The following is a 19,100-nucleotide window of genomic DNA, read 5'->3' as shown; positions in this document are numbered from 1 at the left end:
AGAGGTTTTAAAGTTCATTTATTTGCAAGCAGCCAAACAGCATAGTCTGAGTTGAATCCTGGGCCAATTTACAGTTCCACTCTATGGTGTTCCATGAACATTACACCGAGTTACACAACTTGGGCATCAATAAATCCTTTGCCTTGAAAGAATTTGCTCAAAGACTCACAGTGAGTCAGTGGCAGCATCTTGCCTAGATCTCAGACTTTGGCTTCCATTTTGCAGTTGCTTGGTCCACCAGATCAGATTTATACAATATAACAAAAATATTTTTCTTTCTGAAATTGCTGTTTGTTTGATTTGTTGGTTTGGGCTTGTTTTTTACTAGGAAAAGAAAATAAATTAGAAGTTTCTAAATAATTACGATTGTGATTTTCTTTAACCAACTATACTTCTCAGCTGTAGGAAGGATAGAAAGCCTGATCTCTTTGAATAAAACGCAAAATAATTCAAAGGCCTACACAAAAAAAAAAAAATCACTGTGTACCTCCCAGTTTTCAGGTTCAGACAGACAATCTAATAGTCTATTTGATTACTGACTTTAAAAATCCTACATGTAATCACCAAGAAGCAAAAGACGAAAATAAAACCTTCCATCAAGGATCAATTTACTACCACTCCTTAGTCCTGCAAAAGGGCCTGTAAAAACACAGGATATTTTCCCTAACAGATTTTTAATTGACCATAAACAAGTGAACAGAAAGCATTCAATTTCCATAGTATTTATGATCCAAAGGAAAAAAAAATTAAAAATCTGGGAACTTAAAACTTCCATTTTAAAAGTTTTAGGGTCCAAAAGAAGGATAGCGCACATGTGGCAAGCTTTTTTCACCACAAATGGCTTCTTTAAAACAAATTACTATTGATAAATAATTAGTTATAAGAAGAGTTTCCAATAAGGCAGAGGTTAAGTTATCTAGCATGGCATTAGAGAGCACATTTAATTTTAAATGTGCTTATAGTTTTATTAGAGCCAATGTTTTTTTCCATGCTCAAGGCTAAGCATATGTTCATGTACTCCGCCAAGACAAAAGCTTCCAAGGCTGTTGTTAGAATGCAAAGCGAAGCTTTTTATCCCAAACCACATTTTCTTGCATGTAATCAACATTGATGCTGCCACCATAGTTTCCAATTCACTCCAGGGCACACTCAGCATTTATGAGGGCACAGATGGTGCTCTTTTTCTTGGATTTCTAAAGAACATGCCTAAATATTAAAACAAACTTGGCTTTCTGCCTCCTATGCTGTTCTTACTCTCTGTATTGCCACCATAAAAATAACAGTCACCTTTGATCTAACCTGGAAGCCTTTTCTAATTAACACACAAAATTTGGCAATAGGACTATCAAGTACTGTCAGCCCACTTGAAACCAGTCACAAGTGATCAACAGCAGGAACAAGCAATCCACAAAACAATCAAAAGGGCAAAAATTGGTAACAATTTTTTCAGTAACGAACTACACAATCCCAACTGTATTTAATGGCTGAGTATGTCTGGAACACACACAAGGTTATTCAGCAGCTTTAGCAACAATTATCAAACGAAGAGGCTCATTTGTAAGGCAAATAAAGAGCACTAGCATGATAGTACTTAAGTGAGCAAGGCCTTTTCCAACACACTCAATGCCATGGTTTGCATTATGCTGTAGGCAGCATAGGATGTTTATTCCCAAATTTTGGAAATTATTTACTCATTTCCAAGCAGGCACACAGCAACATACACAGAGACCAACAGAAAGACCAGCTGTCAGAATATTCCATTAAAAATGTCCTAAGGTAAAATAATCTCAGATTTGTCCAGCAGATCTTGACAAAATGTTCTCGAACATGCAGCTAACAAGATGCAGGTGAACATGATGGTCAACAGGTCTTAGCCACCCTTCTTCACAGGCTTTCAGTCTCACGCAAAGCACACTGACACTGGAAAAATCACATGTCATGTGCATCAAAATATGTATAACCAAATTCAAATGGGGGTACAGCAGGAGGGAAGGGCTTGGAGAAAGATTAATCAGACTGCTTGGAAATAATGTTCCCAAGTGAGGACTATTTCACTACCTCGCTGGTAATATGAGGTTAGCAGCCAGTGCATGCTGTGAGAATCTGGGACAAGAAATGTGCATTTAAAGCAGTTGTCTTGACTTCAAAACAGCTCAGCTCATCAATTGCATGCATAGATCGGTAAAGAAATCACATCTGAACAAACATCTAGCCTAGAAAACCAGTTTTAGAAGTATATTTAAATGCCAAAAACCCACAGATTGTACTAAATAAGCAGCTTCTAAATTTGTTTCAAAAATAAGCAACGGCTAGTAATTTTGCAAGTAATGATCCTACGTATTTGCACTCCACTAAATATAATAAACTAACTAAATCTAAATTAGCACATAGTACTAAATAAAAATTACATTAAAATAATAATAAAAGTAAATAAATAAAAACTCTGTAAATATAAATGATTCAGGAACAAACCACTGTAAAACATACATAAATGAAACAATATTAGATATGGATGGCAAAGACACTGTTCTGCAGCTAGACGAAATTACTTTTTATAGTCCATTCCCTTTGAGGCAATAGATTATGGGTCCTCCTATATCCCAGCCTCACCCAAGGTAGCCTTTCCTGCTGTCTCCTTGTCTCCTGAAACTCAGCCCTGCTCTTGCATCACACTTTGCAATATCTCCTGGTGTTTGAGTAGCTTCCAGAAAATTCAGGCTATTCTCTTTTCTTGGTCTCATGAGTTTACATGACACATAACTTGAAATTACTGATACATTCAATACTTTTGAAATTATGGCTTGAGAACAAGCTTCAAAATAGCAACAACAGGAACCCTGGCCTTACCTGAAGGATCTTGTATTGTCATTTCCTTACGCTTCTGCATCAGCTTGTCCTTAACCCACGGGAACTCCTGTAAGGAATCCAAGAACACATCAAAAGCTTTGGGTCCTCTGGTGGGGAGAATATCAAGAAGCATCATGGTTTTCCTCTGACTAGTGGTTTGGGCTTTTATTTCTTGAACATGACTGTCTGTGAGAATCCCTTCTTGGTAGAGATACTGAATAACGAGTCCATCCACCAGCACCTCTGTGCAGAGCTCCAGGCGCAGGGAGCGTAAAAGCTGCTTGTCTCTGGCATCCATCTGGTAACCTAGAGTGTGAGAAAAAGAGTAAGGAAACGCATGAAGATTAAAATACTTCAACCTTTAACATCCAGAAGTGATATTTGAACATCCAAAAGTGATGTCTGACACTTGTCAACCTTCAGAGAAAACTCCAAACTCATAATCACCAACCTGGCAAAACTACTAATGATCCCCATCATCTTCTTTCCACTCAGATTTCACTGTCTCACAAGGCAAAATGATCCAGTTTCTGGGAAATACTAGACAGGAATAGAACATTTGGCATTGCAGAGACCAGTCCTTTACTGGAGTGAAACCCATGCCAAATAATCCTGCTGATTTAGGTCCATACTAAAGGCAGCTAGAGCACTTGCCAGAACTTAAGAGACAGTAGGCCCTTCAAAATGAAAGAGATATCACACCTGACCACTGATACAATTACAAAAGCAGCAGCAGAACTGGTAGATTCATCTCAGCCAGGCAGAAGCAGCAGCAGGGACAGAATCAGCAGGTAGCTTTGGCCTACAAGATGCAATTCAAGTTTAGGAGGGGTTGAAAGTACCTTAAGGGTTGTTCTCACCCTTGAATCATCCTGGAAGACTGCTCTGGAACTCAACTGTTCTGATGAGAAGAAATTTTCTTTGAATTTCCACCTCAGATTTATCCCCTTCTATTTATAGGCATTTCTTCTGCCAAAACTGTCCCTTAGCTTAAACAGCTCTTCTCCCTCTCTTCTAATGTGCTCACAGGAAGTGATCAGATGCCCTCTGCCAGCTTCCATTTCACTTGACGAACTCTGACTAGACAAAAGCTGAAAAAGATGCATTTATAGCCACTCTACAAAAGAATAATCAGGGTCCAGAGAGACCAAGCAGCTCATCCAATATCAAATCAGCAGTCCATGCCAGACCTCCGAACCAAATCAAAGTGTCTAGTCAAGTCCTTAACGACAAACATGTCCCTGGGCTTATTAATGGCACTTGAAAAAGGACAACAGAATTAAATACTTTCTTGTTACTAAATAATAAAGTCAAAAAATGGCAGCCAGTTTTGTGTGATTACCAAGAGGGTTTCTCACAATTAAACTGGACACTGCTGTTTGAACCGCTAGACCCTGCAGAAACTCTACTTCATTCCGCTTGAGGATGCAAGGAGAGACAGATTTTTCAAAGCTTTTGCATGAAACCTGATGAAGTCTTTTTACCATCAGAGGTGCCTGCTGACTCCCAGGGCCCCATCAAAGATTCTGTGGTTGGCCTGGTTGTTAAATCCAGGAGGATGACCAACAGAACATGTTGGCATGTAAACAGCACCTTGGACAGAATGCAAGAGCACAGTGTCACGAGGGAGAGACTGGAAAACCCTGTCTGTAGCATTCTCTGACAAAGCTACTTTCCAAAAATGCTTCCATCAAGTGCCAAAAGCACTGCTGGAAAGCATCTTCCTGGAGGACTCCATCTTTCCTGGGCTACCCAGTGCATTTCTCCTTTACTGACGTGAATTTCAAGGTGCTTACTGTCTAGGGATCATGTGGGAATCAAACACTGCTATGCCAGCCCATGTGCCCTAGCTTGCCAAGCACAGTTCAAACATCAAACTCCATCATGGACTGAGACAGTAGTGCAAGCTAGGAGACAGAAAAAGAGCAGGCAAGAAAGAGAACTGGATTTTCCCACTTGATGTTAGAATGCTAATTTTGGACAGGTGAAGTTGAAGATTCTGATCTCCAACATATAGTACCTTTACACTACAGAAAGCAACCTCTGGACTAGAGCAAAATTCAGGCAGTAAATCCTACCACTTCTTTCTTCTAGGAGAACATCCTTGAGCTCACAAAGCACTTGCAGACTTCAGGAAAGGCATCCAGCAGCACCTCTGAGGGTATCACCTCAACCCAGGCAGAAAACTGTTTCAGATACTACAAAATTTTTGTGCTTCACATTCTGAATGGGCCCTGAGAGTCCCTATTCAGGAGCCTCCTCACATGCTGGATGACTGTACAGAACTTGATGAATTCATCTTCCTCCTGACCAAAGCAGCCAACAATTTTCAAAAAATAAAAGCTCTTACAAGCCAAAGGTTTGCACCTTTGGGCATTGAGAAATGCCTATCAAGCCAGGAATCAGAAGGGATAATTTCTGCTGCAAAAGCCCTTTGCCTTGCGGACTGCAGAACACACACAACTGAGGGTTTAAAGTCCTGGCACCAGCCTGGTAAACTTCCAGGATGGGGCATACTGATTTCTAAGGTCTTTCTAAAGATGAAGTATTTCTCTGTGTGTGTTTGCTGCTGAGAATCAAATGTCTGAGTTAGGAACTAAGCAGCTAGATATGGAAATGTATCAGGATTTTGATGTGTAACAATGTTGGGACAGAGTGCAACAGCTTTAGCACAACACAGAATTAACAAATTCATTTTAATCACAGCCTGTATCTAGAGATTCAAAGTAAGCTCTGAATTAAATTTAGTCAAGTAATTTTACAGAAAATGAAAAATACGAGATGCCCATTTACCCAAAAGATCACTCAAACATTCCCCAGATACTTCTGAAAATGGATCTTTTCCATTATAAAGGCAAATTTTAAGAAATATAGCACACGACCTGCTGAATGAGCACAGTCCTTGACTCATCACCACACCAACACTAGCAGGTTTGCATTTTTCTGGCTCTGACAGAGTAACTGTCCATGAATGGGGATAAAACTTTTGATAAGTACCCCTTCTGACACTAAAAAGGCACATTCACTCGCTTTTCTTGCTAGAAACATTTCACCGTTTTCCGGAACGCCAACTGCACTCACCTGCCTAACCCATGAATTATTCCTGGCTACTCACAGCAAGGCTACGGGTCAAAAGTTTTACACATCCCTCCCATCCCGCCAGGAAAAAAAAAAAAAAAAAAAGAAAAAAAAAAAAACCCAGCAAGTTTTGCTTTTAACGTCTTCCCTGCCGAGGTCTGGCAGCTGCTGCTTCGGTAACAGCCGGGAGCCAGCTGCCCACACGCCGGCCCGTGCCTCTCAGGCAGCAGCAGCCTCCCGGCATTCCTCCCGTCCCGGCCTCCCGCCGGGCAGCGCTGCGGCAGTGGAGGCGGCCCCGCCGACCCGGCCCGGCCTCCCCGCGGAAGCCCGGCCCCTGCCCCGGCCCCGCAGCGCCGGGAGCGCCGCCGAACGGCTCTACGGCACCGCTCTCCTGCTTCCCCCTCGGCGGCGCCTAGGGTGGGATGGGACGAACCAAGTGGAGCCGTCAACAGCGCCCGTGAGGACGAGCGAGCTGTGTGCGGGGAGCACCCACCGCACCCGCCCCGTACTTACACGAGGGGAGCGGGAAGCTACCCGGGACGCGCCGGCGCCCGCGGAGCTTGCGCGGGCAGCACCATCTTTGTTGAAGGCAGGAGGGCTCCGCCGGAAGCCGTCGCCGCCAGCGCGGGAGGGGCCCGCGGCCGCCATGTCAGGTGCGGGCAGCCGGGCCCCGCCGGCCCCGGCCCGCCCGGGAAGGGAACCGGCCGTGCCGCCGCTCCTGCTGCTCGGTGCTGGGGCGGGGACGGGAGGTGTCTCCGCCAAGGAGGCGCCTTTCCCGGAGTTCGCAGGACCTGCTGCGCTCTCAGGAGTCAGGGTGGTGGGGGTGTTCAGTGAGGGGAGGGGTTGTATCTAAAATTAAACTAGAAATTACGAAATTGGAGTTTTAATGGCATTAGAAACAGCTGATCTCATTGCTCTCTAGGCACACTGGTTCCTATTTGTGAGTGTGCGCTCAGCTGAACTTCATCCTGGTGCTGACATCGTCACATCAAACACAGCGGTATTATATCGAATACTGTACACGTTTGGCTCCATTACTTTCGTCTGAACATCCTAAAAATGAAGACTCTTTAATAGATGAAAATAATTTATTCAAGTAAGAGGTGGCCTGTCTCCACCACATTACTATGCATATTCTTGTTTTATTCCTCTATTACTGAATACTGTATTATTGACTTTAACTTTATGTGGATGAAACGAACCAAAATAGGGTAGAAAAGAGAAGACTGTGATTCACAGCGCTGTAAAACTGAGGAGGTGTCACTTTCGCTCACACATCATGAAATAACTTTTTTCCATCTTTGCATAGGTGTCAGGTGTCACACGGGATTGAGTGGTGTCAGCCCTTTTTCTTTCATGTTGGGACCGCAATAGCGATGAAAGGGGGGAAAAAAAAAAGATCTTGCAGTGCTGGAACGTACTACCTTTGAAGCTGCAGGCAGCCACAGCAAGCTGGCTGTGGTCTGCACAGCGTGCTAATACCTACCCTCTGGAAAAGCAGGAAAGGTGGTTGCTGCAGCTGCTGCTAGAAACGTCGTCACCTTGTGAATCCCATTTGTACACTCTGTTTAGACTAATCGTACAAATTTAAGGGTATTTGAAATATTTAAGGGTATTTGGAAGCTAGTTGTGGAAACCTTTACGTGCCTTTCCTAGATACTGTACCCAAGAAATACTTGGAAAAATTTAACCAAGAGTAGAGTTCATGTTCTGCCTATGCTTAACACGATATTTATCTACAAGATTTTGGGTAAAGATAGGCAGTCACTCTCAGGAATCTTAAATCCTTTTCCTTTGATTTTCCTATGGCTGACAGTTCAGAATTTATGTGGACACAGAATGTAAATCAGCCTGAAAAGCAAAGTTTGTATACTGGTTTTAAGAAATGTTTAAAAAATATAGATACACATATCATGTGGCCAGCTTCTGCAGAGATGCTACTTATTTGGCAGTTTTAAAGCAGTGTTTTGGTTTGATGACATGACACTTTTATCTATAATTGTTTGCAGGTAATAAATTGGATACAGGGGATTCAATTGCTTGTGAATAATTGATAAATAATATCTTATTACAATACATCTGATAAACCAAGGTAAATATTTTTTTTTGTCTCAGGCACACTTTAGTCTTCTAGGAATGCAGGCATAAGAAAATCTAAATACTCCTCTGGATTGTTTCAGAGCAGTGCATTAACGTATTTGACAACACTGGAAGCCACACAAGTAAGTCATCATTGGTAACTCCAAGGCAAGAAGTATGCTGCTGTTGTAGCCAAAGCACAACTGAGGTGGTTTTAAATTTTCTTGCCACGACGTTTTTAATCCTAGTTGTGAGAAGATGAGTTTGTAAACAGTACAGAGCAGCTCCAGGGAGCAGAGGCACCACGAACGTCTGTGTGATCATTCCTCAGCACAGCACTACACAGCTACTGAGATCTTCCTGTCCTGGCTTCTTGTGCTTCTGATTGTCACTGCTGTTTTTTAATTTCTTTCAGTCGTGATCTGAGGAACTGTATTATATCTGGAATTGGAGTGACCAAACTTGGAGACTTCAGAGAATCTCATCTTTGCAATCCTGACAGCTGCTTTTAATTGCAGATAATGTGGCTGCATTTTAAAATAGAAAATTAGGACAAGCAGTTACATCACTGCATTTACTGTATCTTTTTGCCAGATGAGGCAATTTGGTTTTTTTAAATTTTATACTGTCCAAGAAGTCTTAGAAAGTTAGCAAAACATATGGATATGCATAGAGCGACTCCAGATTCCACCCAAGGAAATTACAGCAGTTATACGGTCAGCATTTAGTCACGTATTTGCTTGCAGTCTGAACAGAGATGGAAAGAAGGAAAGCAGTGATAGGAAATAGATAAGCCTAGGAAGGAAGAGGACAGCACCAGAGGTCCAAATCTCATTAAGGGAAAATCTGGTGTTTCCTTTTCCTTCCACTAGTTAATAACTAGGGCAGCAAATTTATTTAGTGGAAACTAAAAATGCTACTGGTGTTTTGAGTTCATCTTTAGCAATGCAGCCAGGTTTTGATTATATAGTACATGTACAGGATAAAGACACACAGAGTTAATACTTAAATCCAAGGGGAGAAGTCCTTAAATTCTTTGTTTGAGTCCCATTTGGGTTCAGCCCTCACTAAAGGTCTTCCATTCTGGTCCAAGTTCAACAAAACTTCAGAGACATTGTTTGGTTCTATTTCAGTTTTAAGGACAAATACATGTAGGTATTTTACATATATTTGTGCCAGTGTGGCATCAACTGAATGCCCCACTAACTGCTCAAAGCTAACCATGTAGATTAAAAAAACATTTCCTAGACTGCAGATCAATGGACCATAGTCAATCCTGCACATCAGTATCCTCAGACTTTTAGTCTTAAAATCTTGTTCTGTCTGGTTCTGCAGATTGAGGGGCCATCAGTGGTCATCAGGCCATACTTTTAAAGACTGCAGAATTCAGGGTCACAAGTCCAAATCTGTGGGAACCAGGCTAAGCAGTATCTTTTCTGACAATGCTATTCACTTTACATGTAGGTTATTCCAAGTCATAATCCCAGATTTTTGCATTTATTATGCACTTTTTAAAAGCTCACTTAAAAGTCACAAACCTTTTCAGAAACTGTACCAGAATGATGAGATTTTTAAAAAATGTTTTTGAGAGGATCCTTTATGCTAATTAGAGTCAAGCTGTATCCAAGCATGTGTGTAATTTGTTTTCTACAGACTAGTTTGTTTTCTGCTGATAGCAAGAGGTCAAACATGTTCTTAAAACTGGCACAAGCAGATTTAATGTATTAGGATTGTGCTGTTTTCAGTTGTCTACAGGACAGCATTCCAGCTTGAGGGACAAAAGAAAAAATAGGAGCCTCTAGATTTGTTTATTAAAAGCACATCTAATTGGTTAAATCTCTCACAAAGCCTCAGGAATTAAGAAGGGAAAAGGGAAACATATCTTGTATGCTTGCCTGTCAATTTTGAAAGAAGAGCGCAGAAAACATTTCTGTAAGTGATGTGTCTCAAAAACTGTTAAAATGTAAGTCAGGGTGAGCCAAAGTGGGTGGCCCTAAGGCCAGTTGAGGGTCTTGCAAACGCTTGCTGTCCACTGCTGTCCCAGGCAGTAACCCCTTCCCTTCCTCCCTCTTCTCTTCATCCTCACCCTGGCCCCCACTGCCCTCCCCTTTGCAGCTGTGGACCTCTGTAATGCTAACATCCAAAGCTCCTGTGCCAGTCACTGAAAACCTGGCTGATGCCAGGGAAGGGAAGGGTTTGGTATAGAAAGTTTCCCCAAACTGTTGACCAAATCTTAGGCACGCTGTTCTGGATACTGGCGGGATTTGAGGACACTAGGTGGTCAGTTGGGAAGGGGTCTCGCTCTTCGGGTGGCTTTTGCTATTAGAAAAATGATTCCTTATCCCTCCTAAAAAAAGATGACAAGCAGGACTGAAGCACATCACTGAAAGGGATCAGCCCTTGTGCTGCTGCGTAATTGTTCTGATACTTTGTAACTTCCATTCATTGAAATAATAAAGACTTTAAATTCAATGCAGATCAAAGAGAGGGATTAATATAAAATGTAGGTGACACGTCATGAACTTCCTCAAAAGTAGTATTTTATTAAAAGGCACGTCCAGCACGTATGTAAAATATAACACAGAAAGTTCTAAAGCATCTTAAAACATAGGCTTTAAAGTAACTCTGTAGTGTCTATACATTTACATTTATTTCCATAATAAAAATAAGTGTTTATTAGCAGTACTGCAATGAATTCATAGTGCTTTTTACTATGATACAAATAATTTCTAGCAAAAAGTTGAATGAGAAATAGTTATAAAAAGGAAGCAGGCATCCACTGCAAAACTTTTGTATACATTTCATTTTAAAAATCCAGTGAATTGTAAAAAAAAAGTGTAATTAATACTTACAAAGCATGACTTAGTATTTCTCAGAATTTGTAGTCCTTTAATATATTAATTAATGTACTCTATTTTTAAGTTTAATTTAAAGATTCTTTGAGGAGAAAGGTGAAATACTGCAAGCCTCTTATTATTTATTATTTATTCCAAACTTATTAAATTATTTTTTAGATGTAAAGCACCATTTTATTAACATAAGAACAAAGAAAATTCACTACTTAACCTGAAAATCAAACATTGGCAAATAACTAAAACTAAATAAAGATTGAAGTCTGAAACCTTTTCACAAAACCAACTTACTTTACTTGCAAATTACAGCATATGAAATGGTTTTCTAATATTTTAGATAAAAGACTGGAAGGTTGCTTTTATTTAGGGGGAGAAAAGCTATTGCTTTTTGCAATCTTCTATTGCTTTCCCTGCATTTGAACTCATGTACAATACCTACCTATGGACAAACTTATATACAATACCTATATTTTGAAAGGTCCTTTAGACTTCAGGAGCTAGCAATGATTCATGGAATGTTTTTACAGATAGCCTCACAAGATATTTGCCACTGCTTATACCTTGCCCATGCATACTTTTTTCAAACAAAAAATAATTTTTTTTATTAATTAATTAATAAAATTCAATTCAATTCAATTAAAAATTCACTTGATCTATTTTGTTCTAAATGAAAGTTGCCTGCCTGCAGGCTAGTGAAGCATCCTGCAGTAGGCACTGCAATCTCTGTCAGGGGAGTTAAAAGAAACAGATGAATTTCCAGAAAGCTTCTCACAAGCAGCTTTTCTCACAGAAAACACACGTCTGAAGCACTCCAGCTCAGGAAGGAGCTGTGCCACATCCACTGCAATCTAGCTAGACAAGGATCTCAATTTCCTAACTTACTTCCTTCTCTTTTTTAGCAGTGCAGCCAGTCAAAGGTATTGCCCTCATTGCAGCTTAAGTTCCTATCAATGTTATTTGTAGTATAAGTGACTTTTCACCCCATGCTGAGAAATTACAGAATGTTGAGTCCACTGCCCACTTTACAGTGGATAAATTGCAGCTCAGGCTTTTATAGTGCTCTTCCTACAGAAAATCAACCAGCTCAAAATCCCTTGAACAGTAAGAGTTGATCCACAACTTATTCTGCCCTCCAGATGTGTCAAACAGGGTAAGAAAAAAAGCAAATGTGTTTAAAAAGGTGTCCAGAGCAATCTCTCAAATTTGGAGATTCCAACTGAGGCAGAGTATGGGTACAGCGACTCAGCCAAACAAATCCTATTTCAGGGCTGCAACCTAAAGAGATACAGTTAAATTGTAAAAAACATTTTGAAAGGGGACTTTTCCCCTTTCAACTACCACATTTACAACTATTTTTCATAAAATCCTGTTATCAAGCCTGATACAAATAACTTCAAAAGAAGAATTTGCACTGGGCTTTATATCTTTCCCCATGCCTAGCATGCCTCTGCATTTACTATTTGTTAGCTAACAGCGCACCAAGTTGCAAACTTCAGCTATGAAACATCAGTTACAGAACAGTTTGACTGGAATTAAAAGGATTTACTTATATAAACCCTGCCCTCCAGTGAAAGAGGAATCAAGACACAAGCATTGAATTTGTTTGGGTTTTTTAAGTGTATTTTGTTCTTTGCAGCATTCACCACTAAACTTTTTCTGGATTTTACCGGTTTGAAGTTTTTCTTACTAAATGCCAGCTCATTCTTTATGCTAATATAAATGGCTTTTGCTCTAGCATTATATTCCTCCTTAATACCATAAAAAGGAGTAGTATTATTTTGGTATTTCAGTTCCTGGAAATATAATGGCTCCAATTCTGGAAGAAAACAAAATGAAACTCAGGTGCAATCCCTTTTTAAAAACAGAATCTAAGTGAATAAGATACACAATATATCAAGCAGTTTAATCAGCATAATTATGGTGATATATTTTTGTATTTCTATAGACTTTCTCAGAGGCACTGGCTAATTTAAAGCCCTGTAGATAACGTGATCAATAAACACTGTTAATCCCTCTCCTGCTTGGTAACCCTGGCACCAGGACAGCACTGAGTTTGCTATAAGCTAATTTTCTTTTTTTCTCAGAATTGAGCTACCTAGCCAGACTTCTTCTATGTGTGGATTCAAACTGTACTGATCCTAGTTATTCCCCATGACCTTTAATCTCTCCTAATACACCTTTCAGCATTGTACTTATCCAGGTGGTTAGTTATTTGATACACCTTTTGAGAAGTACCACCTCTCACAGGAGCTGCTGGCTTTTCCATGTCCTTTCCCTTCAGTCCCTTCTCAGACATGAAAGCCAGACAAGTAATTCCCTCCTTAGAAAGTAGAATATTTTCTCATCTTGTTCCTGGCAGCTGTGTTTCACCTAGTTTGTGCTCTCTGAGTCAGGGGATAAGGACCAGTGATGGCCAGCACCTGGATTGACTGTGCCTCCCTGTTCCTTTGACTGATATTCAGCCCGTTGTAGAAACGACCCCATTTTAGCAATACTGTGGCAAATGGCCATGTTGTTGTAAACAGACCATGGTGTCTGAAGTTATGTGTCAGTGGAATGTTCTTTCCAGGCATTTTCAGTCATGCTAATGGCTTGGCAAAATACTGAGACCTGCTGAATCTAATGCTAATAGAAAAGCACTTTTCAGGAGCTAGGCTGAGATACCAAAGCAGCTTGTCATCCTCACTTCCTTTGTGTATACAGAACTAACCAGCTCAGACCTTTCAACTAACTTTTACTTATTCTATTTAGAAATTGTTTGGTTTAGATAGTAAAAGTTTCATTAATTTCTATATTTTCAAAATAAAATTTCTCCTTTCAACAAAGTTTGTTACTGTTATTGAGAATTAGCAATACTGTTTTTAGAATCCCTCAAGCCATAGTTTCCTCTAGCAGTAAATATGATACTTAAAATTATTTTAATGACTGCAAAGTTGGCAAAAATTTTATTTTACTTTATTTTAAATGACTCTTAGACATGATACCCATGTCTAAAGATATCTCTTCCCAGTTCCATTATGTGTTTTGGCTTAAGGAGAGCAAAGCCCTGATATCATTTGACTTACTTTCCACTAGAGCCTAAGATTATAGCCAAAGGAAAAATCAATAGGATTGTTATCAGGAATACAAGAAAAAGGTCTTGAAAAGAGCATATAAGTAAATAAAGGTTTTAAAACAATCTTTAACAAGGTAATTTACCTGCAGGAACATTTTGCTAAAACATGAGAGTTGGCTAAGGTACAGAAATCCACACAACTACAGAACTCTGTCCTCCCTGTCCTCCCCTGTCATATGTAGATTCTGTTTACTCAAAGTGATGAGACTTACTTTCATTATAGGAGTAAATTCCGCATTGTTGTAAGATATTAAAAAAAACCCTTTGCCCCTCATATTCTGGTGAACAATTTTTCCTTCTTCCTAATCATTTTTATATTGTTTATCTAGAATGTGGTTACATAAAATATAATTAGGACAATAACGATAAGATCAGATTAAAATAAAATTACTTCTAATGCAATGAGCACAGCTGCTTGGTTACATTCCCACTCTACCCATTCATCTTGTGCTCAAACCATTTTCTGTCTCCAGTGATAATACTACCAGCAGGAAGATACCCATACAACTAAAATACTGCCCTATAGTTTACACTTCTGCTAGGTTTAGTGCTAAACTAAATACTATCACCAATTCAATTTTCATCATTCGCTTGCAATTATGTTTATATATATGTTCACTTTAAGTAAAGTGAAGAGGTTTTCTAACATTCCAGGTATAAACTGGAAAATCTTAAACTCCAAGACTCAAGAAAGAAAAACCAAACCAACACATGGGGTGAAAAAAGGCTTAGGATTAAAGTCCTTATCATGGTTTTTGGTTGACTCATGGGCATTGAACCTGTGAAACTGGCTTTGCTGCACACTCTGTACTGGCAATTCAAGATGATATATATCAGTTAGAAGTAATTTTTATAATCTGAAGGGCTCACAGTTTAAAAGCTAGTGCTGCAAACAAGCTGCAACATCCGTAGGGTAAAGGAAAAAAAAAGGCACTGAAAATTTTTTTAAATGTTTGAATAACAGGTCTGAAAATTTTATGTCTGAAAATTCAAAGTCTTCATGCAAGATCTTTGTACCACTGAAATCTAATCATGTTCTATCATCAGATTTTTTTGTACCAGAACAAGTCATTCCTCTGTGCTGCATTAGAAAGAAGCCAAGCTTTCTGCAAGCTATACTGTGGTTTAGTTTTACTAGTGCAATGCATCAACCCTAGGACTGGCATCCTAATGAGGACGAGAACTGTGCTTTCATACAAAGAGGACTAGTTCCCCCTCCAGTCTGTTTAAAATATTGTTCACAGCTTTGAACACACTATAGCTACAGATCCTACTTTTCCTCACAGGAACTAATACAAATTATATGACATCTAGGTCAATATGCTCAGTGTTTGGTGTCTTGATTCCACATCACAGTAACTTGATTAGTTACAAGAGTCACCACCTCTCACTTTGCCAGCACTCCTTGTTCTCAGCCTGCCATTTGCCCTTGTGCTTTGGAGAACTGTTATTAAAGAAAACCCAGCAAGCTTCCCTGCATCTGCCCCTTGTTGTTCCTCAGAGCTTGGCTCTGCTGTGGGGTACACTTGGCCTGTGACTGCTCACATAGTCTGCCACCAGCAAGCCACAAATCATTTCTTGAATTTGCAACCTAGCGGTCTCATTGCACCCCAAAGCTCTTGTCTTCTCAGTCTGCTTGCTCCAGCACTGGGATTCATGATGTTAAACCCCTAGGGATTTATTTTAAAGGTCCTTAGTAGAATGTGTTTACCATTGAGACCCCAAGCTTATCACCCTGGCTGAAAAGGCACGGTAGTAGAATGTTAACACAGCAGCAGATTAGAGTGTTTGTCACTGTGATGGAACTTTTCCATATAGCAGTTCTCCCACCACAGGGTAGAGCTAGACAAGAACTGTAAAAAAAGATTCATCAGAATGAAAAGTGTTCACAGGAACACAGTTTTTTGACAGGCTCTGCTCACAGGAAAAGCTCCTCAGCCTGAGGGTGGCAGATCTTAGCAAGACTGATGACAAGAACCATGTAATTATGGCACATACCTAGAACACAAGAGCTCTTTGGGCATGGGAACCAAAAGGTGGCCACCATATAATGTGAAAAACTTCCAAATACATCTTGGCAAGACATGGGGAAAATTTTACATAACAAAATATTTTGGTTTGTTTTTCAGATGAAAACTCCTCCCATTTCTTTACTAAAGCTTGAGTTTAAAATGGGGACAGAAAATTTGAACAATGGAAGAGGAGAAACCCACGTTTTCCACAGAAAGAACAAGAACATATCAAGTATATGTCATATCAAGGAACCATCCACTGTGCCTCACGTTCTTGGTGCCTTCTATTTCTCAATGGCTCTGCTACTCATTTCTGCCAGCATGTTACAGACAAAACTGAGTGTGTACACTGGGAGTTTAGATGCAACAAATAAGCTGGTCAGGGCCCCAGAGTTTATGAGAAGGGACAGAACATCTTGAAAGTACAACAGAGCACTTAAATCACAAGGAAAACAAGATTATTTTATGTTGTTTCTATTTCAGCCTGGGCAAAGCTAGATTACAGCAAGTCTTGACAACCCTCCTTGTTCAAGCACAGGTCTTTGCTTAATCAACAAATAAGTTAGGGAAAGAATTAAAACTTTTAATTTGTTGACTAAGGGTGAGTCCATGTCCTTGTTTCTCTCTTTACTGCTTTCCCATTTTTCTCATCCTGTGTATTTCTTCTATTAAATACTTTACCTTTGGGCTGAAGAATGGGTACTGAGGGTTTCAGTCCCCTCTTCCTGTTTGGAAGACTACTGCAACAGAAAAAGCAATGTCCTGTGCTAATACCCAACTACAGGAATTCAGCAGGCAGCCTCTAAGCCACTAATCTGAATGTAATCCAGCTATACTTTTGAGCAGCACCGCAAAGGCAAAGCAGGGTTATTCATCCTCACTGATACATGTGCATTTATCTGAGTATTAGCTGGGAAATTATATAAGTTCCTATATAAGAGCACTCTTTCCTGAATAGTAGCAAATCCATACATACAAAGTTTGGGAGACTGTTATGCACTTTGATTTACTTTATTGAGTAATCATCTGATAGCTACAATGGTGAACTGGAAGTTAAAAAATAAAATAAAATAAAATAAAATAAAATAAAATAAAATAAAATAAAATAAAATAAAATAAAATAAAATAAAGAAAAAGAAAATGAAAAAAGAAGAAAAAGGAAAACCAACCCCTCTATTAAAAAAAATCCACATTGTATTTCCCCATATTTTGGGAAACAGGCTGAAGAAAACATTCTACACTGTAGAAGACACATGTAACTGCTGATACCCATGTTTTGACATTGGAACTGCAAGTCTGAAACATATAGTTCTAAAGCCTCAACCAAAAGAGGCTTAATAATAATAATGGCACGGATCCATCACCACTGTGAAGATGTTGACACATTAAGGATTCTGGGATACCAATCTGGTACAATCAGTAATATACTGGGTTCCTGTGAAAGATGTGGCATTTCTTCTTAAGGTCAGCTTTCAGAGAACTTTGAAAAACAATGTTCTAGACTGATTACTTACAGTACTCTTTTGCTTGCAGAAAAGCAGGAGAGTCGTTCAATAAAAACTGAATATATGACCATTTTTCTGACTGGATTTGATTAGTTGCATAACTTTAGCAAGATTATCACAGTGTGATCTAGTTAAGCTTTTAGGATTATATGAACATCAGCACCAAATTAATCTTGGAATCAGACAGCTGAGATACTTGTAAACTCTCGTTTGTCTCTGACCACTTATGAAGTCTCTCCCGGTCCCACTGTTTCAGTAAGCATTTGATAGTGCAGCATTTTATTGACAAAGCAACACAATCTGGACAGATTCCTCGCTTCTCTCTCCTTGCAAGAATAGCATGCCACCTTGTTGAACCCCCAAGGATGCAAAGTGGGATTATTTTACATAAAGTCTCCCTTTGTAGCATCTGAAATAAAAACCTTTCCCCCAGAACTGCCACTGTTTTGATAGTGAATTCCATGCTGAGTTGTATAACTGGTTACTCAGTTCTTTGGCTGATTTTAAGAATTGCATTCAAAAGTTACTCTGTGTTAGAGGCATTTAGAAAATATATTTATACCTGGTATTGATATTCTTTCAAGTACTCTTTTAGTCTTGTTGGTAATGGCAGCTCCCAGATCTGATTTGTGCTCTTGTTTATAGCTATTCTGCAGCGGTGTTGCAGAGATGGAGCAGATGTATAGAGGGGTTTGTTCAAGTAAAGATGAACTGTTCCATTTGAAGGTGTTTCTGTTCTATCCTTGCACATAAGAACATAGTACTCAATCAAATGCACAACGCTGTTGAACTGTTTAAGTCTAGATCTGACACAAGTGATAGAGTCCAGTCTAAACTTGCCATCTTGATATTCTATACGTAGATTGGTCGGTCCCGCTGACGTTTTTACTGATATAGTCAGTAGATACTCTGAATGAGAACTATCCCTAACCAAAAAGGTCCCTTCAGGGGCATCCTGTAACCTTTCTTTGGCTTCAGCAACAGTCATGTTGCCCCAGTACCATCCTGTTAAAAGACGAGAGAAAGAAGGGATTTGTTTACTCCTGTTTGTTTTAAAAGCTGCTCTCTAGCTGATATACTTCTAGTCACCCATTTCTTTTGTTGTTGGAAAGCTAAAGTCCTGCAGGCACAGTAAAATTTTATTTGCTGTTTAAATTAATTTGTTTTACAATACATCTCGTTTTGACAGAGCCTTCCAGGTCACTTTTTATTTACCTATGTATGCCTACACATGCACAAACTTTCCTGCAGCCTCCTGCGGAGCCGACACTGGAGCCGCCGACCCGGCGGGCCGCCCCTGGAGTAGCAGGGAAGCGTCCCGCGGCTCCCCGCTGCTCTCCCGCCGGGGCCGGCGCTGCGTCCGCAAGGCACAGGCTGGCAGCCCGCAGAACGCCCGCTTTGGGTAACTCTGAGCAGGCTGCTGTTGAAATGAGCTTTGTCTAGCGATCGAAAGCTAAGGGATAAGAAAACAACTCCGGCGAGCTAGCTGCGGTCCTGGCGCGGCTGCGATGAAGACAAAAAGCCCTTCCCTCCTCCCGCAACCAAGCCCCGCGTCCTGCGGGGCCGGGCGAGCCGCCGCCACGCCGGCGAGGGGAGCGCAGGTACGCGGGGC

The 19,100-nt window shown here is 40.2% G+C and overlaps 1 protein-coding gene across 4 annotated transcripts in view; it reads right to left on the bottom strand.

Moving 5' to 3' along the window:
* The window catches only part of CRADD (CASP2 and RIPK1 domain containing adaptor with death domain), a 102,631-nt gene that overhangs the window by 81,301 nt on the left and 2,230 nt on the right, over positions 1 to 19,100 (bottom strand). For all 4 annotated transcript variants that reach the window (XR_005953060.1, XR_005953061.1, XM_041409856.1 and 1 more), the window contains one exon: positions 2,848 to 3,153. Coding sequence is in view for 2 of the 4 variants with exons in the window: in XM_041409856.1 (XP_041265790.1) it covers positions 2,848 to 3,153 (306 nt within the window). In the remaining 2 variants the exon portion in view is untranslated. The remainder of the gene's footprint in view (positions 1 to 2,847; positions 3,154 to 19,100) is intronic.

The sequence above is a fragment of the Onychostruthus taczanowskii genome, unplaced genomic scaffold (genome assembly GCF_017590055.1).
Source record: "Onychostruthus taczanowskii isolate IOZ18803 unplaced genomic scaffold, ASM1759005v1 scaffold31, whole genome shotgun sequence".
Classification (NCBI taxonomy): Eukaryota; Metazoa; Chordata; class Aves; order Passeriformes; family Passeridae; genus Onychostruthus; species Onychostruthus taczanowskii.
This window is presented reverse-complemented; position numbering and strand designations above follow the sequence as displayed.